Here is a 26,143-nt window from a genome sequence, read left to right as displayed (position 1 = left end):
TTGCAATGGCCATGAGGCTGCTCTGGAGGCCATGCTAGATAAAGGGGATATTATCGTTTTGGGCGAGCCCGGGAAAGCAGACAGTGAAAGCTTACGACAGCTCATTCTTCGCATCCACTTAGGCTTTGCGGAAGCCGTCAACATCAGAGAGGAGCCAAAGCGAGGGTTCATATTTGCCACAGAACTCATGTCAATTATCGAACCACCCATGACGGGTACACCCTTGAGCAAAGTATGCGTCTCAGGATCAGTCGCAGGCTCATGGCAGGAAATTGTGAAAAGCGTTGATGTAATGGGAGTCTGCGCTGGCCTCGGAAAGGCAATCATGCCAGTCTTCAAACCTGGAAACGCCTGTTCTAATTGCTCCACTCTTCCAGAGAATGGATTCTATCTCGCGGCGCACATGCGTTGCCTGGACGCACTTGCTTTCAGAGCCCGAAGCGGTGGCACTGTCGATGGAATTGTGGAAGGCAGTTGCCCACTGGGCGACAGCAAGACAGTGTGGCAGTGTACTGCCAATCCATGGAATACGTGTCACGGCCCAGGGCATACATCGATATGGGAGAAAAGCCCCTCATGTCAGATTCTTCAACACATATCGACCGGAGAGTTGAAAACAAAAACCAAACCTGTACCAAAAGCTCCAGTCACGAAAGATGGTGTCGTTGTATTTGGAGATCGACATAGAGCTCACCATCCGATGAAAAGATTGCTCGGGGGTGGCAGGGACTACATGCAGGCCAAGTTGACGACATTGAGGCCGTTGGTACCGCAACCATCACAAGCAGGATCCCCTTAAACACGATGAAAGGACGATATAGAGAATGACAGAGGGGATAACAGAGGGGACGATAAAGAGGACGACAGGGAGGATAGCAAAGAGGATAATACTTATAAGGATATAGTGGGTTGAATATTAATCAACCAAGATATACTAATCCTCTCCCTAGCCTTGCACTCTTTTAGCTATGATTATTAGCACGCTCCTTAGCACTTCAAACTAGAGGACTAAATAGTATAATGCAGAAGTTATTATAGCTAGTAACTTCTAATTACTAGCCGGCATGAGGTGCGAATAGCTTCCGAATTAATAATCGAGCTATGCTGCATGCTTTGAATTAATGTCATTTTCGTACTAGAAGCGTATGGTGTTGTCCTGCAGAAGATGTACATGTTTTAGCTCGCACATCTCCTTCGATGTTTACTCCGGCAAAGCGGGAGAAGTTACAACAGCCTACGATCCAACCGAAAACTCTGGCCTCACACCTTCTGTGTCGTGAGGGCCTTCACTGACCTTCCACTATTTTTTCCAAAAGGACTTCAAGATGTTGTGGATAGCAACCGATGAATGAGTAATCGATTCCTCGACGAAAGGACGCTTTGGTGTGCTCTCGGGTGTAGTAGTGCTGTTACAGAAGTTGGTAGAAGAACTCACATCCGCGATCTGAGTAGGACGGCCGAAGACATTTAGCCACCGGGAATTACCTCTTCGGTCCAAGTAATAAGGAAAAGCAATCGGATGTTTACTGCCTAGGGCGCAGGGCTACCAATCTACTTTGGAAAGGTTCTTCAGCTACCTTGCGAGTGCGCAACACGAACCTAAAAAAGAAAAAAGAAAGTGTGTTAAAACGAAACAACATATCAAAAGGGTTCCAGAATATTTATGAGCTTCAGATAATTTTCTGCTTACTTTTTCTTTTCTTTTCTAATACTTGTAATTTGCTGTTGTGGTCAAAATCTTCTTTCGTTCTTCAGCGACGTTGACATCTAATTTCGAACCATCACTTATCGCAAAGATTCATTGAACCGATTAGCACATAAGGACGATTCTGACCTCAAACGCCATAATACCATCGGGAAGGATATCAAAATCTCCACAGCAGACATGGCTGGAGGAAGTTTCTCTTCCTTTTCCCTCCTCCCGGGCGAGATTCGAGATCAGATCTGGGACTTCTCAACACGTCCCACCGGCGCCCGCGGAGTCCAATAATTCTCAGCTTTGGACGCGTGGGACAACACCAGACCGATCCCGGAAGCATTCAAACGACACACCGTCAGCCGGACCTCAGAGAATCAGAACCAAATTCTTGCAGCCCCCTTAGTAGGGAACGAGACATCTTGCCCGTCCTGGTACGACGCCAACCGGTCGACCTATGCTATCGATGCAGGACTTTGGACCGCATGCAAAGAGTCGCGCTCGGCGATGTATCGACGCTACAGGCCGGAGGAATGGCTCGGCCTTCGGAAAAGACGACGCAAGCATTACGACAACAATCAGATAGATCCTTATGCTTCGATAATATCTAGCGGCTCGAAAAATGAGCAAATGCCGGCAACCTTCAATGTTGAGTCCAACGGGAGAACCCAATCTTTGACTATCTTACCCGGATACGATCTCATACATCTCTCACCGCAGGAAACCCGAGCGGATTGGAGGACGTTAATTCGATACATGCCTTTTTCATCTCCGGAGTTCGGCTTCGGTGGGATCGGCCACGTCGCCATGGACTTTGATCCATCGTGGAGCCTTGAGGAGCTTGGAAGATATCGGTTGGGGCGGGAGCGCAGTATGAACTTTGAAGAGCACACCGAAGAAGACGCGTTGGACGATCTTCGTTGGGAGATGTACGACTGTTTGGTTGAGGCTACACGAGAAATGTACTATTTCTCGAACCCGACGGTATGGCTCGTGGACCATCGTCTTCGATGTAAGAGCACGGTTCTCGACGAACACATGACGAAAATGGTTTTTGGGCGCCACGGATCGTGGTACAATGAGCAGCTAGTCTTTCACGCGGCTGGCTGTAGGTACTACGCCATGCCTGATTATTATGCCTCTGAATTTTGTGGCTACGACTTGGAGGATGATTCCGATTGTGATCGTGACGCCTTGAGCTTCGCGAGTGAGCTGGAACGCGTGGGCGCTCTACAGGAAGCTGTCGAGAATAGGGACGATGACGATGGGTCTGACGAGGAGAAAAGTTATTACACGATTAGCGTGAGACTTTTGGTTTGTGAAAAGGATCATGCCTAAGTTTTGGTTTTCAGGCACGAATAACTACAGAGCCATAGCTGTCTTGAAGAACCTTTTTCGTCTTTGATAATAGTATTCATTGACGTCAATGCTTTCCCATCTCATCGATCACTACCCCCCACCTTTTCAGCTTCGTGTCGTTTTCTTTCGGAATCCGAAACTTGTAGACATAGCCCATTGAAACCATGGCGAATTCTGTGTGCTTAATCATTTGGTTCTTGACGCACGACTTAAGCACGGCGGTAGCAAATAGTCCGCCCGAGAAAACTTCAAGAATGATAAGTTACGAGTTCTGGCCCTGAATAACTCAGGTGATCACCCAATAGTTCAACCTCAAGGAGTCTGCGGCTGTCCATCCAAGGGCCTGGAGTAATTCAAAACCGAAGCCCTCGAGAACCTCTTCCCAACCCTCGCCTCATACACAAAGCCTGGCGAGCCCAGATCCTCAACCTCCCCTCCTACTTCCTCGGAATGTCTCTCCTCTCCAACAGAGCTCCCAGAGGACTCGTTGCTTGAAATCGATAACGAAAGTCTATGTCCCCTGAAGCTTGCCTCGTCATCCCTCACGCTCTTCCGGAGAGGCGCGGTTGAGATGGGAGACATGAGGAGACTCGATGGGCATCGTGGGCGTTCGGATACGACAATAGAATCGGGATGTGTTTCGGGAACGATTCCTGTATCAAGTCGACGGAGACGATACTCCTACACAAGTTAGCACAGTCCACATCCAGCGCAGTTCAAAATAGTCACCTCAAGCCCATCCCTCTCACTCTTCTTCTCCGCCCTAATCACATCCCACGTCCTCGCCATCAAAATCCCAACCCTAACCAACCCCGGCACCACAAACACACCCACCACAACCACCACATGAACACCCAACACCACCAACCCCAGCACATTTCTCGTCCTCACCTCCCCAACAACACCCGGCAGAAATCCCACAAAGATCCCCAAAACAACCAACCGCGCCGCGCTCAGCGCCCCGCCGACCCTCAAAACCGGCACGCACCGCCACGTGAAGCCCATCACAAGCAGCTGCACAACCTCGCACGCCGCCAGCACAAGCACCTGCACCACCCCGGCCCCCGCCATCTGCAGCCCCCCAACCGCCGCGCCGCGCACGAACATCAGCGCGAACATGGCCATGGCATACCGGTCCTGGCTGCGCGACAACCTGCCCGGCGTCTGCGGCGTCTTGGACGCGTCGAGGAGGAGGTAGCCCATGTTCCGCGGCGAGTTCTGCGTCACGCCCCACCACAGCGCGGCCACCAGCAGGGCCACGACGAGGGCTGTGAGCACGGTGTGGTAGAGGGGCAGGAAGGCCGCGGCCGTGAGCTGGTAGGTTGACCACGCGGCCACGGGGGTGAGGAAGTAGGTGAGGAAGACGCGGAGGACGGTCCAGACGGTGCCGCGAAGGCCGGGGTCGGTGGTGCCGCGGAGGCGGGCGGCGCGGGCGCGGTTGCTGGGGCGGCGGAGGGCGAGCTGGGCGGCGACGGCGGTGGCGAGGAGGAGGAGGCCGACGAGGGTGAGCGTGTTGGCCCAGCTGCGGGGCGTGACGGGGGCGCCGAGGATTTGGGTCATGAGCTCGAGGCCCGGGGACGCGGTGAGGGTGCCGTTGACCTCGTAGAGGGCGTCTTTGAGGCCGAAGTAGGGGGTGGCGGAGTGGACGGGCCCGCGGGGGATCATGAGGGTGGACCAGCTTGAGGGGGCGGCGAGGGGACGGAGGAAGGAGGGGTAGGGGATCGTGAGGGAGGTTGATAGGAAGAGAAATTGGATTGTGGTGAGGCATTGGGAGATGAGAGTGAGGTGGGTTGGGGAGGGGGAGGAGATGAAGGGGCCGTTGAAGGTTGGCGAGGGGACTTGGAGGGGGAGGAGTTCGTGCCAGAGGGCGAGGAGGAGGGTTAGGAGGAGAGTAGCCGGGGGAAGGTATTGGGCGATGGATTTGGCGATTGGGGAGAGGGCGGGAGTTATCGTGGCGGCTACGCAGGAGAATGGCTGCGAGGAGGATGATAGGTGTAGGTTGAGGTCGTAGCTGTCGATGAGAGAAGGTGGATCGAGGAGGAATGTCATTTGGTGGCGGATGAGGGCGACATTGTGGTTTGGGTAGTTTGTTTCGTGGCAACTGGTCGTGAGGTTGTGTACCGTGTAGCTCTTGGAGGCCGTGAGGCTGGTTATCTCGACAGTCGCCGACACGTTTGAGAACGGGACGAGGTCGCAAGTTTTGACGCCAGGATAGCTTCCCGTGAAGTTCAAGTGGAGTTTTGTGACGGCATCAGAGTTATCGAGAGCGGCTCTGAGGCCTTCAGGCGTGAGTCGAGTGTTCGACGAGGCTGCCACCTCCGAAGAGATGGCATCGTAGCAATCTTGAAACTGGACGTAGGCGGCGCTTGCTGTTGAGGCAATCGCGAGGAGACTCGCTCCTACGCGTGGAGTTGCCATTACTCGCATTGTGAGCGTCTGGTCATTGAAAGTTGTCTTTCGCAAATTCCAAAAAGGACGAGTTGAAAGGTTTCAGAGACTCGGGGAGCATTATGACTTTTCACAATGACACAGATACGAAGGGGCGTTGTTGGCAGGTCCACTTATGATCCCCGGCCTTCTCGTATCCAGTGGATCGTGGGGGCCGGTACGAGATCCCAAGCCAACAAGCGCATGAAAATAGAGTGAATATCCACGTGGAAGGGGTCTCCAGCCAAGCGCTAACCGAGTTTTACGTCTCTTTCGGAACCTTAGTCCGTTTGCGCTGCTGGCCTATTGTCGTAGTCTTCTCAACGCGTACCAGTACGTCGTCAGAGGAACAAATCAAGAGTTTTGCTAGCCGGCCAGTGTCCCCTATAATCTTGGTTGCAGTGCACTCAATACATCGATTAGCTGCGTGGTGTCTCCGTAGGATATACGGATTACATACGTGCGCGGTAGACACTGCCCATCCAGCGGAACTCCAAATCAAAACATCTTGTGGGGTTTTTACTGCAACATGTCGAATACACCGACGGACTAATTTGTATTTTAACGCTTTCTCCGGTCCGGAAGTCAATGCACCATTTGCGACCGGCTCCGGCGGCGACGCTAGACCCGCAACGGGGGCGGCCAGACCCGACAGGTACGGGGCCGCCGCCACAAACTCTCCTTTGACGACGTGCTGACTTTGCACCTGCTCAACCGGCAAACTCGTGCCGATCGGATGTCAGGTAGGCTAGTGTCCGTCCCATTTAAAGTACACAGCGCCTAAGGCGGCCTTGTCTGTAGTCGGCTGTATGGTCTCGATGCGCTTGATGCGAAATGCAGTTCGAGTGGTTGGCTGCAAAGAATAGGCCTTGAAGTGTGCAAGGGCGGGGTTAGATTGCACCATCCGCGATGTTAGAACCGCTACACTCTGGGTCAAAGGCCTGCGAATAGGCAAAAGCTACAGAGAGACGATGGCGAAGTTGACCACGAATAAACTCATGTATTAGCGCACGAAGATGCATGTCTGACTATAGATCAGAGACTAGGTAGGTATCAAGATGGCGAGACTCTACAAAAACATAGATGATTCGAAGAAAGCCTCAGATTTTACAACACCAAACATCCCCCTTTATGGCTCGAGTGACCGAGCTGTTGCAGATTCACATGCCGTTTAGAAGACCTTGTCAAGCCACTGTCTCCACTTGGGCCAGGTGGCAACCTTGGCGCGGTAGGCGTGAATCTCATCCCAGTCGTGCTCGCGGCGGCCAGTGTCGAGGTCAATCTGGGAAAGCTTGAGGAAGCCCTGGCGCTTCCAGAGGTAACCGCAGGCCCAGAAGAAGAGGACAACGGGCAGGGCAAGGTAGGCCTTGAAGAAGTCCTCAGCGGTGGCCAGGTCGGCGCTGCCGGGGGGCGCGATGGCGACGAAGAACTGGGCGAGAAGAGAGATGAAGATCAGGAAGAGACCCAGCCAAGAACCAGCAGTTCCGCCGATGGCACGGAAGGGAAGCTCGTCGAGAGTGTGGCCCTGTGCCTTCCAGGCAGCGCGGAAGCGGATGTGAGCGGCGCAGATGGATCCCCAGGTGAAGAGGGCAGCCAGACCGGAAAGAGACAGAAGCCAGTCGAAGACAACACCGCCGGAGGAAGCCAGGCGGACGTAGGCGAGACCACCGAAGGCAAGGTTGAGGATAACAGAGTAAAGAGGACGACCGGATCGGTCAATGTAGGCGAAGATCTTAGGAGCGTATCCCTGCTGGGCAAGGGCGGTCAGGGTACGGGAACCACCGTAAACGCAAGAGACACCGATAGAAACGACGGAAACAAGAATGACGACGTTCATGAAGCTGTCGTATCCCTTAAGTCCGGCATCGAGAGGAGCCAAGACGAAGGGGGAGACACCATCGGCATAGGGGTTGGCGGAGTTCAGAAGACGTTCGTCGGTGGAGCTGACGAGGAGGCCGACGAAGGTAAGACCCAGAATGTAGAAGCTGGATCACGTTAATGATGAACTTGGGGGAATCAGCCGAAGTGTGAGACTTACATAGTGATACGCCAGAAGACCTGCTTGATGGCACCCGGGAGGGCCTTGGCAGGGTTGCTGGACTCAGCAGCAGCCAGACCGACGAGCTCAGTGCCAGAGAAGGCAAAAGCAGCAGTAACGAAGACGGAGCAGAAACCGCGGAAGCCGTTCTGGAAAGCACCAGGATCCCTCCAGAGGCGGTCGCCCCAGTATTCATCGTACTTTCCACCCTCAGGGCCACCGCCGCAGATGAGAACAAGGGCGACGATCATGAAAATGACGGTAGCGATCAGCTTGAAGGTAGAGGAGACGAACTCCTCCTCAGCAAAGCCCAGGGTGCCGAAGACGTTGATAATTATGATGAATAGCCAGAAAATTGTGATCCACACTGCTGTGCTGATTTCTTTATTCCAATATTGTATCGTGAATGAGCAGACCGTTAGTTCGAGAGGTAATACGATAACCCATTGAAAGACCTGTGGCGTGTTAATTGAGAGATGCGCGAGGTGGTAGGACGGATGCGACATACGTAATTCCAGCCCATGGCGAAACCCCAGGAAGGATCGAGGAAGCGGATAGAGTACGTGTAGAAACCACCAGAGACAGGGTACATAACAGCGAGTTCACCGAGAGCGTAGACGACGTTGAAGATCATGACACCAGCAATCAAGAAGCAGATGAGAACAGAGCCAGGGCCACCCTTGGTCAGGGCGCTACCGGAACCGACGAAGAAACCAGCACCGATGGAACCACCGATGGCAATCATCTGCAAGTGACGAGGCTTCATGGAGCGATCAAGCTCGACTTCACCGGTACCATAGTCGCCTGCAGAGATAGAGTTAGCATGCGGTCGCAAGTGTGAGGCACGGGTGATGCGGGGTCGCGACAGCCAACGTCGCCATGAGGGGAAACCTACGGCGCTGGAAACTCTTCAAGTTGAGACCATTTCGGGTCAGGAAGTCGTCCTCGCGGAAGTTCTCAGGAACATGGCCGGTACCGGTGGCGGCCTTGGTCGTGGTGCCCTTCTCGGAGTCGTAGGGGTAATTAGGCGGTGTGACGCCGACATCAGCCTCGTCCTTGGACATTGCGAAGCTGTCGCCAGTGGCTCAAGGTTCAGGGAAGAGACCGAGAAAGGAATTATAAACAGTTGCGCGCTGGCGCTTGTCGTGACTGGAGCCCTGGTCGACGACAGAGGGTGTTACTCTGCGAGGTACTACAGGAGTATGGGGGGCAGGAGGGACAAGAGAGGGGAAGCAGAGGCGCGAGACGAACGACGCGGGAGGCCGTTTATTAAAGAATCGAGGCAAGCGTTGACGGGAGGAGCAGAGCAAGCAATGGGAGCGACATGTGCAGGCGCAAGGTGCAGACAGGGAAGGGGACCCGATGCTAGGACAGACCAGGCCACGCCAAACACAGGAAGGTGAGGGTAGGGGTACGGCAGGCAGGCAGGACATGGAAGGCAAGGCAGGTAAGGTAGGCAGGTGCACCTCCTGGCTTGGGCAGGAAGGACGGGGGAAGGAACGTCCTCTCGCTCGAGGAAGGGACCAACCAACGTCCTCACCGAAGGGTTGACTTGATCCAACTGATGGGAAGCTGCACCGTCGACCAGGGTCCCCGGGGTGGTGAGCCCTCTTCCCTACCTAGGTTCCTTCCTTCCGCGACCCTACTTGAGGTACGCTCAAGGGCACCTTGCCCATCTCATGTTAGCTTCTCTTTGGTTTTTATTTCTTCTTCGTTTTCCAGGATGGGTTCCTCCCCGGGAAATCACCCATGATAGCTGCGCCGCTAACGCGCAGAAAGCAACAGGACTCGACACGCACTCGAACGAATCAGTGATGTCTTGGCGGCGATTGGACCGGTCGGTCAGCCGTGATAGCGGCGGCGCCAGAGCAGGGAGGGACGGGGGCGAGGGCAGTTGACTTTGATCGTACATGGGAGATGGCGCAGATGGACGCTCGGGAACGGTGGAAGCTGTATGGAAGGCGAAAAGGAAGATCAACAAGGCCCTTCCAAGGGACGTCGTCACCTCGAACGGTGGTGCAGTGTCACTTGACGCGATTGACAGGCATGCCTGTGGATGCCGTTGAGGCAGACTGCTGGGGAGGGGATGTAAGACCAGCCGATCAGGCTGGAAGATGAATTTGAGTACAAGCACTGTCGAGCAAACAGACAGACGTGCGCTTCCCCCATCGGTTCGCATCCAAATTGCCGGGCACGAGGTGGTCGCCTTCACGGCCAGAGCATCCCATCCGAGGCATCACGGCGGCTTGGCAAGAGCTAGGTATTCGTAGCAAGCTTTCTGAGAGCAGAAGGTGGAGAGCCGAGACGGTTTTTGCCAAGTGATTAGGACTGACGGTGGTCCTTATTGGTAGTTCTTGGCTTGATGGGAGTTGGTGATTGGGCCGAGGCGGGGAGAAAGAGCGATATTTGTATCCGTACCTACCTTGCCTTCCTCAGGTAGGTAGGTTGGTGAACCGTGCCTGAGCCCGTGCTTGTGGGCATTTTGTAGCGGCGCGGGGGTGGGACGGCGCACTGGACCTCGACTAGACCTGGGCCTAAATGGACGTTTCGACGGCTGACAGGGGGTCGCAGACGACGCGCTATCAGACGAGTTGAGTGCGATCCATGACACTGGGAAATGGGCCCGGGCCAGAGATGGGGCATTTGTCTTGGCCTTGAAGATAGGGACGGTACAGGCGGATGCTTGCGTAAGACGAAACGGAAGAGACAACTGCAAGTCTGCAAAATGTTTCGGTCAAGGTGAGGGGGGCGCTGTAGAGGTGAGAATGGCAGTTGGCCGGTTCATGTGTCCCTTCACAATTGAGCATGGAAAGGGCTGCACCAACGGATGAACCTGCTCCTGCTCCACTCCCACCTTCCCGCCTATTCGCACCCTCGGGCAGCTCCTTACGAAATGGAATATCGATGCTGCATGCCTGCCTCACCTTAAAAATAAGGTACCTACCTCAGGTATCTTTCTTTCCGGGTGACATCCAGTTGTTTCTCTCTCCCACAAAGAACTCCCCTCATCGTTCGGTCTGGCTGACATTGTACGTCCCCCTTCCCAATGCACACACACGTACAGCCGTACGCATCCCCTTCTGCCAACGCCGTCTCCCGGCGCTACCGAGCTGCAGCCAAGCTCTTCTGGAACAGGGCTGTGTGGCTTGGTCGAGTTGGTGCCTCTTGGCCGCCTCGCACAATTCCAAGCCATATCCAGTCCAGCTTCCTGTTCGGGAAGGCACAAGACGGGGGCTTATTGCTTGATGGTTGAATCTCGCAGCATCCTCCCTCCCTCCCTTCATCGCAGCCATCCATTGCATCTGCCCAAGGCCCATCTCATCTCAATAACCTCGAACCGAACAAACTTAGATGCGACCCGGCGGCCAAGCGACGCCGACTGTTCCTCCTCGCTCTCCTGCCTTTTTGACATGTCACCCGCGAGAGGAGAACCACGGGCGGGGGCCGCGGGGCAGGGAGGCAGCAGCCACTAACAATGCGAAGGAATCCTTCTAGAATGCCGCCAGACGCTCAAAACCACACCATCGCCGGAGCCAGTCACCGTTCACCGCGGAACACCCCCAATTTCCCGTCGCCGCCCATCACCCACCCTGCCCGTCACTCGCAGTCCATTGACTCGACCTCCCGCGATGCAATTCCCCGTCCAATCTGATGCGACGCGACACAACAGTCCGCCCCGTCCATCCAGCTCCCAACGGCCGCTGCCACTGGACAACCGATCACCTACCCACGCCCGCTTCCTCATCGCTCATCATCGTATCCTCAGGGGGGTGCGTCACTAAGCCCTGCAATTGGCCTGCGATACCACGACATTTCCTCCTACGGCGCAAAATATGGGGAACAAAGTCTCGGCAAAGATAACAGTCTCACGCGCACCATCTTTGCGATACCAGCCGTGATAGCTGAATCGGCGCCGCCGTCAATTGCTACCACCCTTTTGTCATGATAACTTCATTGACGGATATCTTCGTCCCATTCAGCGGCGACAACAGACCACTTTCTCAAAAGTCCCACCGCTAGAGACAAACCGCTCTATGTTTGAACCACGGTGCCATTCATTAGAGCACGTCAACCGTCGCCCTTGATCCACCGGCGTTCCGTGGCTTCGGGTATCTGCCTCAATGTGTCACTCAAACGAGGTCGAGCCGACACTGGCGCCGGCACGTTACCCCTCGAGTGCCTCTCTGGCGTGCGCGAGGCATGCCGCGCCGCTGACGGGTGAAAACCATCAGCGCCATCCACACTGTCTCTACCAGCAACGAATCGTGAACAGCCGCTCGCTATCAATCCCGGCTAGGGGCGGGCTATCGATCGGCCAAACTGTTGGAGGCGTTTTCAGTCGACGCGAGCCAAGACATGCCTAAAAGCGCCAATCCTAAGGGCACTTTGGCACCCTTCGGCGCAGTCGAGCACTGTTTCTTGGCTCTGATTCATCGCGACCGCTGACGCCAAGAGCCTCCAACGAGCTACCCTAAATGAGTTTGGGGAAGCCAAAATTCGCTCATGCCTGGTGCAGAGTCAATTGACAGGCGTGGCACAGCCCTCGCACCCAACCCGGCGCGTTGCGGCTCCTTCGTTGCGGATGAAGAAGACCATCAACAGAGCATCTCGACCATCTTTAACTTCCAAGACATGTCGTCAAAGACCCTCAAATCCCAAGACTTTGGCACATCTGGTCCAAAAGCTTGACCATAAGCAAAGACGCAAGATCGGCTTGGTAAAGCCAGTCGATTGGGCGTGCCCAGATGGCCGAGATACAAGACAGCTTGGCCTACCGTTGTGATGGAAACCGCCCAGTCGACAAGCGATTGGCGACCCAACCGAGCCGTTCCTTCAGCACCCCCTGGTTCGCTATCGACCTTCTGTAGCCGGTCACTGGCCCGAGTCGAAGACCAGGGTGCGGGGAAATTTTTTACTAATAGCGTGCCCAGAATGCCGTACCGCACAAGGAGAGCAGCAAAAGCACGCCACATTCACGACTCTCAACCTCTGGGAAAAGCGGAACTATTCGACACGAGGTTTGCTCGCTAGTCAACCAGTTCTGTGAACTTCAGTTTCTGTTACGTGATTGACAACTTCTCCCCAGGTTTTCCCCTCATCATCCACAAAACTCAACTTTGTTCAGACGCCAGCGGGTCGCTGCTTGGTCTGAACGCGTGGGAAACACTCCTTGGCACACTTGTCAGCTGGCACTTTCAGTGGACCTGCCCCTGTAGCTTATTCGGACTGTGTTTCACTGAGCTGACTCCGCGTACAACGCCTGTCTCTCGCAGGATTACGAGGATCCGGGATGGTCGCACCGCTGTCAGCCTCAACGGCAGTCCCTGCGTGAGAATGCCAAACTTGATCCCGATGCGCCGCTTTGTGTCTCTGTCGATCTTTACGTTCGGTGAAGCAAGCCACATGCGGTTGCTAACTTGTTTGCCCCTTGTGGCCACTGATGCGAGCGAGTAAGTGCTCTCATGTTGCTATGGCTAGACTTCCAGTGAGTCATCCAAGTTGACCATATTTTATACCTCCATAAGCACACCATGAATTGCTCTCAATACATTGCGAGAGATGAAGTCAGACACAGCGTCTCCGGCGATAGAGAAACCACCAAAGATGGCATTAGAGGTGTGTGATGGTGGCGAAGACAGCAGCAAGGGAGATGAGAGCAACTCGCCTGGTTTCCCAGACCATAAAGTTTTGACCCCAAAGCCCTTCAACTCAAAAAATACCGCAGCGAGTCATAACGAGGTTGGAAAATCACCAGGATAAATTGCCGCAGTTGTGCATTCCTAGAACCGAGTCATCTGGACCGTTTCTTTGGATTCATGTTGCCAGAATGCAGAGGGTTTTCTCTTCATACCCGAGCCTGCAGCCGGATTTCAGTTAATAGGGAGTTGATAATCTAGAACAGGTACCATCATGCCAAGACAGAGCAGAGCATGACAAGTCCCTTGCTCAACAACCAGGTTCGGAGGAGCGATTATATAAGAACCTGAGTTCCCCATTGAGGGATAGACCGCAGATGAATTTCTTTGTCGGCGAAGGCTGGCAAATCGAAGACATTGAGGTGCTTCGAAATACGCCATGAGCACCGAGTTCCCATGCATACCTTAGGTGGGTCATGAAGACGGGTCTTCCAAAACAGTTGGTATCTCGTCGTCGCTACTGTTGGGTTATTCGCCCGTATCTATCCTACGAATAATACAGTGGCATCGCGGAGGGTGCGTTGACCTTGTGTGGCTGCGGCTGAAGGCGTAGACACCGGTGAAATCGGTCAACAATGTTGGAGTTTCAGATAAGGGAGAAATCGTGCCCTCGCACAGCTTGATTTTGGCTTGGATCATGGTAGATTTGATTCATGGAGCACTTTTATGGTATCTGCTGTGGAGGCCTCTTTCTGGGCCTCCTGGTGGAGTTGTCGACTCGCTATCCAGATGGACAGGCCTTGCTTTTGCCATTAAGAGGTTGTATTTAAAGGCTGACTATGCCGGCTCTTGTCTTCTTGCGACAAATTACAGCTTGGATCGGCGTCGGAGTGGCAAATCTAATGGTCATTTCCATTGTTCTCTCCAGCCATCCCTTCCTCAACGCGATCTGGGATGTGAATCTCATGGACCTAGTTTTGCGCCCCATGGATTAAGCTTTCTTGGCTGGTATCATCTTTCGGTTCTTGTCGTTTATTTGGGCGCGCTGTGGTGTAGGTACGGCTGCTGTCTTGACACACCAACATGCGCGCATTCGTAGTCATCGGAACGTGGACGAGCATTTTGAGAAAATGGTTATGAGTTTCAATTGGAGTCTCTGCCTACGATCCCGAGAAGGATCTGATTTGCCTGTTGGGGCTTCTCTCTATCTCCAGGACGTGATAAGGACATCATTATATACTCATGTCGGCGACAGTGGGCGACGTGTTGTTCGCGCGGGTGACGGTGGGACTTTTTTCAGTTTTTGTTTCATCGTATAAAAAGAAACCAGAATCCTTTCTTTTCGGGGGACACGGGCCAAATGGAACCCCATCACCGCGTTTGCTACCCGCTTCTCGGGCGCAGCGAGGCTTCTTCTGACTTGTACAGCTCTATAGTCTACGAAGCTTGGCATATCAAACTTGGACTGTGTGTGCTACAGGTTCTTAACCCCCGGAATATACCAGAAGAAGCAACGCGGGAGAACGAGCAAACAGGTAACGGTACATCGAGGCCTTTGAGACTGCGGACGTCTGTGGGCTTCAATGGCTTCGAAATGAATGCGAGAAACGATTGGCAATGTCGAAAACTCATCAGCTCGCCGGCCGAGAGCATTGCTCATACATATTGCAAGTACAATTCTACCTCTGCTTTCATACATCGACGTCACGAGTTCCGAGATTGAACCTGGGCGAGACACTAAAAGTTTCTAGCAATCGAGAAATCAAGTATTCAAGGACACGAGACGACTAAGATCTAGGCGTTGTAGCAGCACAATGATCCCTGGCACGCCAGTCTCTTGGTGCCTCCGTTTCAGTTTCGATTCGCTTGGTCATGTTGTTCGGCTCACCAGTAGGTCAAGAGTTTCAAAACGCCAATACCCATGCAACAGGATCATATCATACGTTTATACTGTTTGCTTCACCCATGTAGAACGTGTGCAGGACAATGAAGGGAAGAGACAGTATTGGTCATCACACTCCACAGAAAAGCCTGTATACATACGCGTTTTGGGTATGCTCTTAGTAGACAGATTCTTCATCGAACTCCATTATTGTTTTGCTCATACTATCTATGTGCTCTAGTGGCTTTCACTTACATGTGCGGTGTAGTGAAATCTAGCAAAGCAGCTGGTCTGTGACCGTTGGTACGACAGCTACGTCGGCTCGCTGAGATTCTATAGATGTTATAAATGGACTTCGTCTTGGACACTTTTGCCGCCGAGCCCAGAAATATGACAGTATTCACGCTCTGTTACTGAATTTTAAACAAAAAGGGTTTAAATATGTCGGGGCCCGTGGAAGCTTTGATTCGATGATGACGAAGCATTTCTTTCACAAACAGGCCTACTCAGTCGTCCTTGTCAACGGAGTTTTGCTACCCGGGCGGGTACTTCTAGCTAACTAGACGGGTAGTAGATATACGGAGATACGCATAATACGATGACAACGACGACAGCGGCGACAACGACGACAACGATAACAATAACAATAGGGACACAGAGAGAGATAGGAATAGCAAAGAAAGTAGTAAAATTGTTAGCTACTGAACCTAATATGGGTAATAATCTGTTGTTGTTGTTGTTGTTATATTTAACGCCGTGGCGGCAAGGGCGCAGCCGCCCTTGCGGCCGACCTCCCGAGGGGTATATGGCGTGGAGGGTCGCCGGCTCAAGCTATATACTCTACAGTACACGCCTCTTCCTAACGTCCTCCAAATCTTGCCCGTGGGCTACTATGTGTTCTATTCGTCCCTAGTTCCCGCTGGTTCCCTAGTTCCGTTGTGGTCTTCCGATCCTCTACGAGGAGGGGGTTGTTACTAAGGTCTAGGTCAAGACCTAGTCCCTAGTACCGCGGGCAGATCTTCTGGAAGAAGTCTGTCACGGAGAGAAAGGCCTGGAAGCCTTCATGATCAGTAATTAGCCCCTTATAGTACTGCTCAAGAGATCCTATAGGCCCTATAGGCTCCTGTGAACTAGAAGGGTGGAGGGTGGGCCACTGAAGCCGCCTCACTAAGGTCTTTCGGCAGTAGACTAGGTGGTCTACTGCCTTTGCCTCCCCGCAGGAGCAGGTAAGTAGTGCTTCTGTATGGTTGAAGCGTTGGTGATATTGCTCGAAGTCTCCATGCCCTGAACGGGCTGCCAGGAGATGGTGAAGGATCGCCCGTGGCAGGGTCAGTTCAGGAGGGCAGGCGAGGGAAGCCTTTAGCCCTAGTTGGGTGTGGCAGGACGTTGCCTCTTGCTTCCACCATCTTCTATGCTGGCGGTATATACGCTCTCTAGCAAGCCGTTTGATCCCTGATAGGGTAGCTAGTTGGCCCCTAGGGGCTGGCAGGGTTGTGCCCTCCTTGGCTAGGATGTCTGCTTCCTCGTTTCCTTTGATGCCCTGGTGCCCTGGGGACCAGTGGGTTTGTATGTTGTATATCCTAACTGCCTCTTGGATCTCAAGGAAGGCAGCTTGTGAGGAGTCTGGGGCCATGCCTCGGATCCCCTGGATAACGCTGGTATTGTCGATACAGATATGTATAGGCTGGCCCTGGGAGGTAAGGAGGGCCCGTCGGAGCCCTGCCCTCGCCCCTTCGGCCTCGCCATCAAATACTTCTGCTATGCCGAGGCGTCCGCAGCCCTGGGCTATGCGTTTATTCTTACGGTAGATGACAAAGCCAAATCCTGTAGCGCCATCAGGGGCTTTAGAGCCATCTGAGTAGATGATAGTATGCTCTTTTGGCACCGTCTTGAGCCAGGCCTGGAAGATCCTAGCTGCTACTTCCTTCGTCTGTGTAACTATAAGGTTATAGGACCCTGGGAGGTATTGCGGCTGTAGAAGTGCTGGCCTTGGGCACTTAGGTAAGAGGCCAGCTGTCCTTTGGAGCCTGGTCTGCTGCCGCCCTGGCTGTAGAAGCCTTGGGACCAAGGGATGTTGTTGGTCAACCTTCTGTAGGCGTGTAGCGAAGCGTAGTCGCGCTGCCTCGAGGGCTACCTCTGCTGTAGGTAGGCCAGCATCTCGGATGAGGGCACTGGTTGGTGTGGTCCTCCAGACAGGTAGGATAGCCCTTGCTGCTGCTGTAAGAACTCTTCCGACTCTACAGGCTAGACCCTTCTGTCCTGTGCCAACTGTAGCTATCTGTGAAGCAGTACTGCTACTAGTACTGTTGTTGCTGCTTAGAGCTGGCTAAGTCAGGCCTGCATACCAGGTTTCCGCTCCATATAAGGCTATCGGGAGGGCGCAAGCAATAGCTGCTTTTCGGACTGCAGCTGCTGGGAGCCCCCCTTTTGTGTTTGTAAGGTGCTGTAGGAAATAGGCTACCTTCTTTGCTGCTGCTACCTTTATTCCTACATGGTGTTGGAAGGTGAGTCTCTTGTCAAACCAGACCCCTAACCATGTTACAGGCTTTGTTGAGGCTTTAATAGTCAGGCCTCTCGCTTGGATATCGGGTAGGTTTGTTGTCTGTTTATGTTTTCTGCTGAAGTGGATTGCCTCACACTTAGCCGGGTCAAAGGCGACCTTATGTTCTGTTCCCCAACTGAGGATACTGGTGATCTCCTGGCCTAGGGCTGTAGCGTTCTCTTCTAGCGAGGGGCTAGTAGCTACTAAGCCTATATCATCTGCATAGCCAAACCGTAGCTTCTGATCATCAGCTAGGATATCAGCTATATAGAGCAGGAAGAGGATAGGTGACAGCGGAGAGCCTTGTGGTAGTCCACAGGATAGAGGGAAGTCCTCTGTAGTAGTATCCTCTAGCCTGACCCGGGCTGTTCGGCTAGAGGTGAAGGTGTAGATCAGCTTGATCAGGCTGCTTGGCCAGCCCTGCTGCCGTAGCCTGATAATAAGTCGGTTTCGTAGGACGGAATCAAACGCCCCCTTGACGTCCATTGTTGCTAGCGTCGCAGTAAGCCCTGTATCTAGAGCCCTCTCGATCTCATGGGTTAGACAGGTTGTCAGGTCGACTGCAGCCCTCCCTGGTAAGGCTCCAACCTGCTGTGGGCTGGCGACCCCTTCTAGGATGGTAAGGTAGGCCATCCTTTTTGCTATCAACCGTTCTAAGCCTTTGCCTAAGCAGGATAATAGAGATATCGGGCGCCAGGACCCAGTCTTAGAGAAGTCTGTTTTCCCCGGTTTCTGGATCATAACAACCTCCGCTTTGCGGAAGGGTCTAGGGAAGTAGCCTACCTGTACGCAGGCCTGGAAGAGCTGCTGTATAGGCCTAGCTACTAAACCCCAGGTGCATTGTAGTAACTTTGTAGTAATCCTATCAGTCCCAGGGGTTGTAGTCTCTGTTAGAGTAGCCTGGCGTACTTCCTCTATACTAACTGTATCCTGCCAGGGTATAAGACGCCTTGTGACCACTGGGATAGCAAAAGGGTTCCCAGGTAGGTCATCTCTAGCGCTAAACCGTTCGAGTAAGGCCTTTCGTAAGGCTTGGGCTTTGTCGTAGGTGTTGCTGATCGTCTCTCCTTCTACTATTAGAGGCGGAGCTTTAACTGCTAGGCTTGACTTCCGCCAGCCTATGATCTTATATAGATCTTGGTCTGTCTTAGCCTCTTCAACCTTAGTAGTCCAGTAGGCGCGTTTTGCCCTTCTAACGGTTGTTAAGAAGACCTTTTGTTCCTCTAGAATAGGGGGAGGTATGACCAGCCCAGGTTCTTGGGCCTGTTGGCGCCTAGCCTTAATAGCAGCTTGGTGGGCTACTGAGCATTCTTCTGTCCACCAGGGGGCTCCCCTACCCTGATTAGTCCGTCTCTTGCCTACAGCTTGAATAGCTGTATGGAAGAGGCTGACCAGTTGGGCAGCTAGGGTGTCCAGCTCTGCTGGGCTGGGCAGTTCCCCTAGAGTAGGTAAGGCTGTAGCCCCAGCCTTTACTAGGTCGATCAGCCGTGGTAGGGCTGACTCTGGGACTGAGAGCTGGTTAGCCCGGCGTCCCTGTTCCTGGGCCCTGCTCATAGGAATAATTGTTGTGATGGCTTCGTGGTCAGCCCCTGGGTGTAGGTGTGGGCTGATATAAGCCTCAGTAAAGGGGATATTTGAGAGGGTTAGGTCGAGGGTATGCCCGTGGGTATGGGTAGGGGCCCCAACCTCCCCAATAAACAGAAGATCGTAGCCTTCCGCCCATTCTGCAATATCGTCTCCTCGATTCCGGCTAGGGGACCCAGGTTCCCATGAGGAGTGGTGGGCGTTAAGGTCCCCAGCAATAAGGGCTCTCTCTGGCGGTTGGTAATCTAGAAGGAGGCTGGTTGCTTGGTTTATAGGCTCATCTGGCGGCCTATATATATTCATAATAGTGAGGTCGCCAACTTTCACCCACAAGATATCTCTTGATTGGGTAGACCTTTGTTGCTGTATTTGCAGCCTTAGACCTTTGCGTGTGTAGGTCATAACCCTAGGCCTTGTGTCTCTGCTGTTCCAGAAGTCAACTGGTACGTAGGAGTTAAAGCCTGGGTGTGTGTTAATCTGCATCTTATCTCTATAGCCTATCCAGGGTTCCTGGATCAGGACTATATCGATCTGATCTGCCCAGCAGAGCTCTAGAAGAGCTGTATGAGCTGGGCTTCTCTTCCCCACGTTACACTGGGCGACCCGTAATACCCGTGGGGTAGCCATTCTGAGCCTACTGCTCTGAGTCGAGGTCGAGGTGTGTGTAGGCATTAGTAACATTATAATCAGGCTTCTGAGCTACCCTCTGGGCCCTGCTGCTTAGCCTAGGAGGGGTATGCTGGGTAGGTAGTGGTGGTAGGTCAGGGTTGTTGTTGATATAGACGTCTGCCTCAGCCTCATTCTCGTCCTCATCCATACTACTAGAGCTTGCCGTATCGCTAGCGTCTGCTACGGTAATTGAATCCTGGGCAGGGGTAGGGGCGCGTGGTCGCTTTGAGCCGGGCTGGTGGCGTGTTGGGTCTCCGCTGGACCGCTGGTGGTTGTCAGTAGCTTGAGTGCTAGCCTGGCTGTTCTGATAGAGGGCCTCATAAGCCTTCTGCCCAGCCTTACGGATCCGAGAGAGTTCCTTCCGACCTGGGAGGGTAGGGGAGCCGTTAACCACTAGGGGCCTTGCCGGGCAGCCTTTGTGGTTGGCTTGGAAGGGGCCGGCGCAGTTTGCGCACTTCGGTCTGGCTATGCAGGGCCAAGTCTCGTGGGAGCCTGAGGGTCTGCTGCAGTTGCCACAAAGTGGCTGCCGGTTACAATATCGGTTCGAGTGATATCCCTGGCAACCAGGGTCATGTCGGGCGATAGTCTTTTTCTTCTGGATAAGCTGAGACCTGCTGCTTTGGTTGAAGAGTCTGAAGGGTAATACTTCTGCAGAGAAGGAGATGATCCAAGAGACTTCGTTTGTGATAGGATTCACGCCAAGTTGGGATTGGCGGGCCCGGATAGGCTTGCATCCTGTCTGTGCAAAGACCTCCTCTTCAACTAGAGTAGCTGGGTCGAGGGCATCCCCATCGATAGTCCATAGCTTAGCAGGGCAGCGTGGGACAACATAGGTGAACCACTTAGTAGGGGTCTCAACCCTATAGGCTCCAAGACTGTCTGCTAGTTTCTGTTTGTCCGTAAGGAGGGCTTGCTGAACCTGCTTATTCAGGGGTCTCAGTGAGTAGCCAGTTGCGATGTGGTAGATATGTGGGATATCTGCTAGCTGCAGGCCAAGGGCCTGGCAGACCTTCCGGCGGAGGGCAAAAGGGGCATGCTTCCTAGCAGCCGTTAGGCCCTCCTCGGGGATGCGGGCAAAGACCCGGAGGTCCTCCTTTGGCTGGGCTAGAGTCTGAGTCTGAGCCTGGGGATGGATTGGGTTTTGGGTGCGGGCCGGGGCCGGGGCCGGGGCTTGGGCTGGGGCTGCAGCTGCAGATTCAGCCGAAGCTACCACCTAGCCCAATTCCGGCTCGGGGTCGGGGCCGCCGTTCCGTTCCCCATGATCCTTTTCAAGGATTGAACTACGTAGGTTGTAGCCTCCTTCGCGATCTGCTTCCTAGGCCCCTCAAAGCAAGAGACCACGTTGTCTACAGACTGGGCGATAGCCATAAAGACATCCTTTCGGGCTTCGTAGAGCTTGGCCTCTTCACTAAGGGCTATAAGGACAGCTCCAGCAGCTGTCCCATTCACAGTTGAGGGCCCCTTAGCCGTTAAGGGGGTTGTCGTAGAGGCGTCGGGCTGGCTTCCCACGAGGCTGGGCCGGGCTGGCTGGGCCTCGGTATCGCGGCGGCGTTTAGCCCTTGAGGTTGGGGACGGCTCCGGAGGGGCTCCAGAGCCTCGATCAGGGCCGGTCGAGGAGGCCGGCATCGGTCCAGAGCCCGCCGGAGGCTGCGAGGCCATCGCGGGAGGGCGCTGGAGGCGAGAATTGAAGGGTTTTCCGCTGTTAAGAACTTTGGTGGTATCCCACGTATTACACTAACAGTGGATGCCAAGAAAATTTAGGCGAGAGGGAAGTTGTGGGGTAATAATCTGCCCGGTTAGCTAGAAGTATCCGCCTAGATAGTAAGACTCTTCTAATGAATGCGCTCTGAATAGGACTAAAGATAGGAGGTCCTCAACTTTTACCGAGGCCTTCACGGTAAATTGAAGGAAATAGCATTGAAAGGTTCCGGATGAGCCTCTGGCTACTGAACCAAGCAAGCATTACGAAAACGGAGCCATTTGGCTTGCAGAAAAACTCTGTTGAAGTGTTCAAAGGCTCACACAATTTTATATGATGCGTCTGCTGCGTACACTCAGATCCTATGTGATGCTAAACCTCTGTGGGATTGCCGGGACTTCATTTGCCTTTTAGAAACTTGACGCAGCTTCGATGCAGGCGGGGGGATTGTAGTTTCTACGGAATTATATGCAACTCTCTGCCTTCGCATCTTTGATGAATCCGGTTCAATGCAATCCAGATTAGTGAGCGAGGACTCAGAATTTGTGGCATGGAATGCAATGCGGCTTGCTGCGACAAGACGAACTCAACCTCGCCAGACGGGAATGACTGAGGTCAGGAACCGGGGTATCTCGAAACCAAAGTCATCATCAATTACTAAAAGAGAAGTCTAACAGTCATATTTGTAGACACGTGCGACGCACAATCTATAGCAGCGGTTCGACTGGCTACAATTAGGAATCGACAAGACAGCGATGAGCCACTGGAAACGCCGATTCACACGTCACGCCGACCGTCGTCCTTGATCAGAAGTTGGTCTTTCGAGAGCGACTAGTGTTTTCTTCTGCGCCTATTGAGTATGTGCAAGAGTAGAAGTGTTGTTTTGGTAGGAATGTAGTTGACTTAACAAGCCCTTGCTTGCTAGACGGCTCGGGTCTGCGCCGATGTGGGGCCGTCCTTAGCGGCGTTCTGATGTCCGCTGCGGGCTACATCTCCGGGATGGGCAGTCCGTGCAACCGGAGCGAATCTCGTGGGGGCTCCACTTAGACTTTAGCTTACATGCTCCTTCTCCTCGCTCTTCGGTATCCGCACAAAGCACGCACACACCAGCGCTCCTGTCATAGCAGTGGCCAGGCTCATCCACCAAATGGCTCGAAGAGCACCTAAATCCAGAGTGGAGTCTGCCATTTTCGTTACTTTCTCCCCGACAGTATCCCCAAGAGCAGCAAACACTGCCGTTGAAAGGTTCTGAGCTGTGATGACAAGGCTTCCGGCAGCACCTTGATAGGACCTGGGCACGTTCGAGGTGATGAACACGGCAACTGCCGCGAAGGACATGTCCGGCCCGAAGGTGCTGATGACGAAGCCGGGAAACGGTAAAGCCCAGTACATCGTCCCTGACGTCTGCGGGAGGAAGAAGGCCGGCCCGGTTGCAAATGCAATCATGCTGCCCATGAGGATCCAGTGACCTGGCATGATGTGCATTAATCTGGAGACAACCCAGGAAGCTATAGTGCCGCTGATGCCAACAGGTAACAAGTAGCAAGCTGTGATGATCGGAGACGTGTGTTGAATTGTGAGTAGGAATCTCACGGCGAAGAATTGCCATGCGCCGGCAAATGCTCCGTACCCCAGGAAATAAGACACAATCAGCGGCAGGAATCCAGGGGTAGACCAAAGTCGATTATCAATGAGGGGACGGCGAACTTTCTTCTCGATGAGCCCAAATGTTGCCAACGAAGCTAGCCCAACAATGACAAGGGCGTAGGTGTACGGGCTCCAGTGCGTGGGCGATCCTTGGGTCAAGCCAAAGATGAGCAGCCCGCATCCCAGCATGGCCGCGGAGGCACCCGCGTAGTCAAAGTCCTTGAGCGATACCGATTCGACAGGGAGCGAAGGGATACACCAGAGAGCACCGCCGACGCAAAACAGAGCTAGTAAAGCCGTAGATCCGAAGACCCAGTGAAGGTGAGAGCTAAAGGCGCCGCCCTGAATCGCGCCGATGGCGAAACCCATTGGAATCATGGCACCCATGAGTGAGAAGACTCGGTTCTTTCGAAGACCAGGTCTGTACACTCTTCCTAGCATACTCATCGCCGCAGCGCATAGAGTGCCAACCGAGAGACCTGCCATCGCTCTTGCGAAGAAGAAGAGAATGATTCTCTCAGGTGAAATCGAGAAAGCGCCGATCAAACTCCATATCGAGAGCCAGACGAAGGCGCCGCAAGTGAGATATTTAGGGCTGACGAGGTCGGCGAAGGAGCCCGAGATAACGACAGATACTCCGTTTGCCACAAGGAAGGAGCCGATGAGCCATGGTGTGTTGAGGGTGCTCGTGCCCAGGGCTTCAATGAAGGTGAGTTGGTTGACGAAAGAGTGGGCCAGATGAATCGCGAAGAGGAGCTGGCCCATGGAGCAGACGCAAACGAAGCCGATTTCTTCTGCAAATGATGAGAACTCAGGAGGCACGCCGAGAGTTCTGGTTGGGCTCGTCGATTCTTCCGAGGGCGCAAGTGGAATGCTCGAATGAATATGGCCCGATTGCTCGGCCTGATCATGCCGGACGGTCAGGACAGTAGTCGCCATAATTGCAGGCTCTCTAAGCCATTTATCTGAGTTCGATAGATAAAAGACAGAATCTTGGCGCGTTGTCGACCCCGACTCCGACTAAACAATTCCGTACCTTATATGAAGGGGTTATTTCACCGGCGGTGTGGCCAAGCCCTTGATTTGTAATTCAGGACTTACAAATCAACATGCCGTGAAGGCCCACTGACGAAGATGGGTACGATGATGTGAATCAAGGGGAGACTATCCACTATAACAACTATATACAATGCTAATGCTTCTGTACTCGGCTATTAAGCAAATCGGCTATTTGGTCACTGATATGGAGGCGAGACCGCCTATTTTTCCTGTAGCTATACTCTAATCACTCTACTACCGTCGACCTTGTCGTCGTCGTCGTCGTCGTCGCTTCTATTGTTATCGTCGTTATAGTCGTCCTCGTCCTCGTCCTTGTCCTCATTATCGCTGTCGCTGCTATCGCTTTCGATAGTAGTAATCAAGTGCGGAGGAAATATAGCCGCGCAGACACAGGCAAACTAGGCGATCTCATGGAGGCTCGTGTAAGCAGGTAAGGTTGTGCTCTGCCACGGAAAACATAGAATTGACGCGTTGGTATGCCAGAGAAGTTCGAAAGACAAAGTTGATACCTTGTCGAGTAAACATAGTCACACGGTCTTCTCGTATTGATCGAAACAGATTTGTGAGTAACGTGAGCAAGCTGAGGGCTGTGTAATCTATTTGCGCTGATGCCTTGGCTAGTAACACTGATACATTGTAATCTTGGAATTGAAAAACGCAGCATAAACTGCTAGATGAATTGTGGTCTTTGATGAGACTTTCTGAGAGCTGACCCGTAACGGCTAAAAAGTACGAAACTGAGAAGTCTCACAGGGACTATGCGCTTATCGGCACAAGTCGAAGCCGCCGTCACCACAGCAGGTCTTGAACGGGAAGCTGGCAGGGAGAGGGGCAACGACGTTGTTGACATAGCACTTTGAACGGTTAATTAGCCTGCACTGCAGCAAAAGATGAAAGTGTGGAGTCACTCACCATCAGCTTTCCGTCATTTCTCTTGGCCGAAATGAACTTCTGGGCGTTACAGCATGACGTGGTCTTGGCATCGTCCTTGCACTTGCAGTCAAAGGCTGCTTGGGCGCTGGGAGGATCGCTAGTGATTAGTGATACACTTTGAACCTCTCCAAAAACTTGAGCTTACCCAAGGCAGAGAGTGGCAATGGCCAGGACAACGTTCTGAATCTGCATGGTTGCGGTTGGCTGGGTGGTTGGTGGTTGGTTCAGTGAGTGAGTTGCTTAAGTTGAACGAATGAGAGATAAACTGATGATCTACTGTTCATGGAAGCATGAGAGTGACTTCGATCTTATATACTAATTGTCAATATTGAGAAGGGCAGTTTTTAATTAATCTGCTCATGGGCACAGGGCGCAAACATCACAGTGCACTGCGCCTGGCGGCCTGGAAGATTTGACAGCCATTGTGAGGAGCAATCCGTCACTATGGAAAAGAGCGTCAGAGCAATAAAAACGGAGTTACTAGCAGGCCTCGAGTCGTTCCACAGACGTTCCACGTAGAACGGAAACAGAGCCTTGTCCCAGCATACACCGCAGGCGTAGTCCGGAAAACCCTAATTTCATTCACTACCCCTGGCATCCCTGTCTGCCAACTCCTGAAGTCAAGATTAGTATCCAACAAAAACAAATCAGCGGTGTAACAACTACTTGTAAAGAAGACAGCTCAATCAAGACCTGCAAAGATACTGAATTGAATCACAAACTCATCTTTCAGCCGAAGTATGCATCTTGTAAATCAGAACCGATAATATTACCGTCAAGATCGTTGGCGTCTTTCGGTCTGCTCAACGGCTGTCTCAGGCTTTCGAGTCAGGTATCTTTCCTCATTTGGCGTACTTGGTCACTTGAGCAATCCTACCCTGCAGACAGATCTTAGCTAGCCGAACTATCAGACGAGAGGTGATCTCTCAACGTGGAGACCCCAAGTAATGGATCTGCAGGCTAGACTTGAGA

At 53.1% G+C, this 26,143-nt stretch overlaps 6 protein-coding genes across 6 annotated transcripts; 1 reads left to right on the top strand and 5 right to left on the bottom strand.

The window, feature by feature from the left end:
• Nucleotides 1–2,503: 2,503 nt before the first annotated feature.
• Nucleotides 2,504–3,034, top strand: CGGC5_v010558 (uncharacterized protein; the record flags this gene model as incomplete). Its single annotated transcript, XM_032022836.1, has 1 exon — nucleotides 2,504–3,034. The coding sequence occupies one exon, from the start codon at nucleotides 2,504–2,506 to the stop codon at nucleotides 3,032–3,034; it is 531 nt and encodes a 176-aa protein (XP_031880364.1).
• Nucleotides 3,035–3,367: 333 nt separating this feature from the next.
• On the bottom strand, nucleotides 3,368–5,482 carry CGGC5_v010557 (uncharacterized protein; the record flags this gene model as incomplete). The annotated part of the gene is made up of 2 exons (XM_032022837.1): nucleotides 3,368–3,736; nucleotides 3,785–5,482. The coding sequence occupies 2 exons, from the start codon at nucleotides 5,480–5,482 to the stop codon at nucleotides 3,368–3,370; spliced, it is 2,067 nt and encodes a 688-aa protein (XP_031880365.1).
• A 1,171-nt stretch (nucleotides 5,483–6,653) lies between these two features.
• On the bottom strand, nucleotides 6,654–8,584 carry inda1-0 (Amino-acid permease inda1; the record flags this gene model as incomplete). The annotated part of the gene is made up of 4 exons (XM_032022838.1): nucleotides 6,654–7,467; nucleotides 7,521–7,975; nucleotides 8,029–8,324; nucleotides 8,416–8,584. The coding sequence occupies 4 exons, from the start codon at nucleotides 8,582–8,584 to the stop codon at nucleotides 6,654–6,656; spliced, it is 1,734 nt and encodes a 577-aa protein (XP_031880366.1).
• Nucleotides 8,585–19,798: 11,214 nt separating this feature from the next.
• On the bottom strand, nucleotides 19,799–21,492 carry CGGC5_v010555 (uncharacterized protein; the record flags this gene model as incomplete). Its single annotated transcript, XM_066152377.1, has 2 exons — nucleotides 19,799–20,956; nucleotides 21,118–21,492. 2 exons carry the CDS (start codon nucleotides 21,490–21,492, stop codon nucleotides 19,799–19,801), a joined length of 1,533 nt encoding a protein of 510 aa, XP_066008159.1.
• Nucleotides 21,493–22,582: 1,090 nt separating this feature from the next.
• CGGC5_v010554 (putative MFS-type transporter) lies at nucleotides 22,583–24,118 on the bottom strand (the record flags this gene model as incomplete). The annotated part of the gene is made up of 1 exon (XM_032028159.1): nucleotides 22,583–24,118. The coding sequence occupies one exon, from the start codon at nucleotides 24,116–24,118 to the stop codon at nucleotides 22,583–22,585; it is 1,536 nt and encodes a 511-aa protein (XP_031875536.1).
• An 884-nt stretch (nucleotides 24,119–25,002) lies between these two features.
• CGGC5_v010553 (uncharacterized protein) lies at nucleotides 25,003–25,363 on the bottom strand (the record flags this gene model as incomplete). The annotated part of the gene is made up of 3 exons (XM_032028160.1): nucleotides 25,003–25,092; nucleotides 25,151–25,256; nucleotides 25,317–25,363. The coding sequence occupies 3 exons, from the start codon at nucleotides 25,361–25,363 to the stop codon at nucleotides 25,003–25,005; spliced, it is 243 nt and encodes an 80-aa protein (XP_031875529.1).
• Nucleotides 25,364–26,143: the final 780 nt, after the last annotated feature.

The sequence above is a fragment of the Colletotrichum fructicola genome, assembly GCF_000319635.2.
Source record: "Colletotrichum fructicola Nara gc5 chromosome Unknown KSG_Nara_v1_contig06, whole genome shotgun sequence".
NCBI lineage: Eukaryota > Fungi > Ascomycota > Sordariomycetes > Glomerellales > Glomerellaceae > Colletotrichum > Colletotrichum fructicola.
The sequence above is the reverse complement of the archived record's forward strand: the minus strand, read 5'-3'. Positions and strand labels throughout refer to the sequence as shown.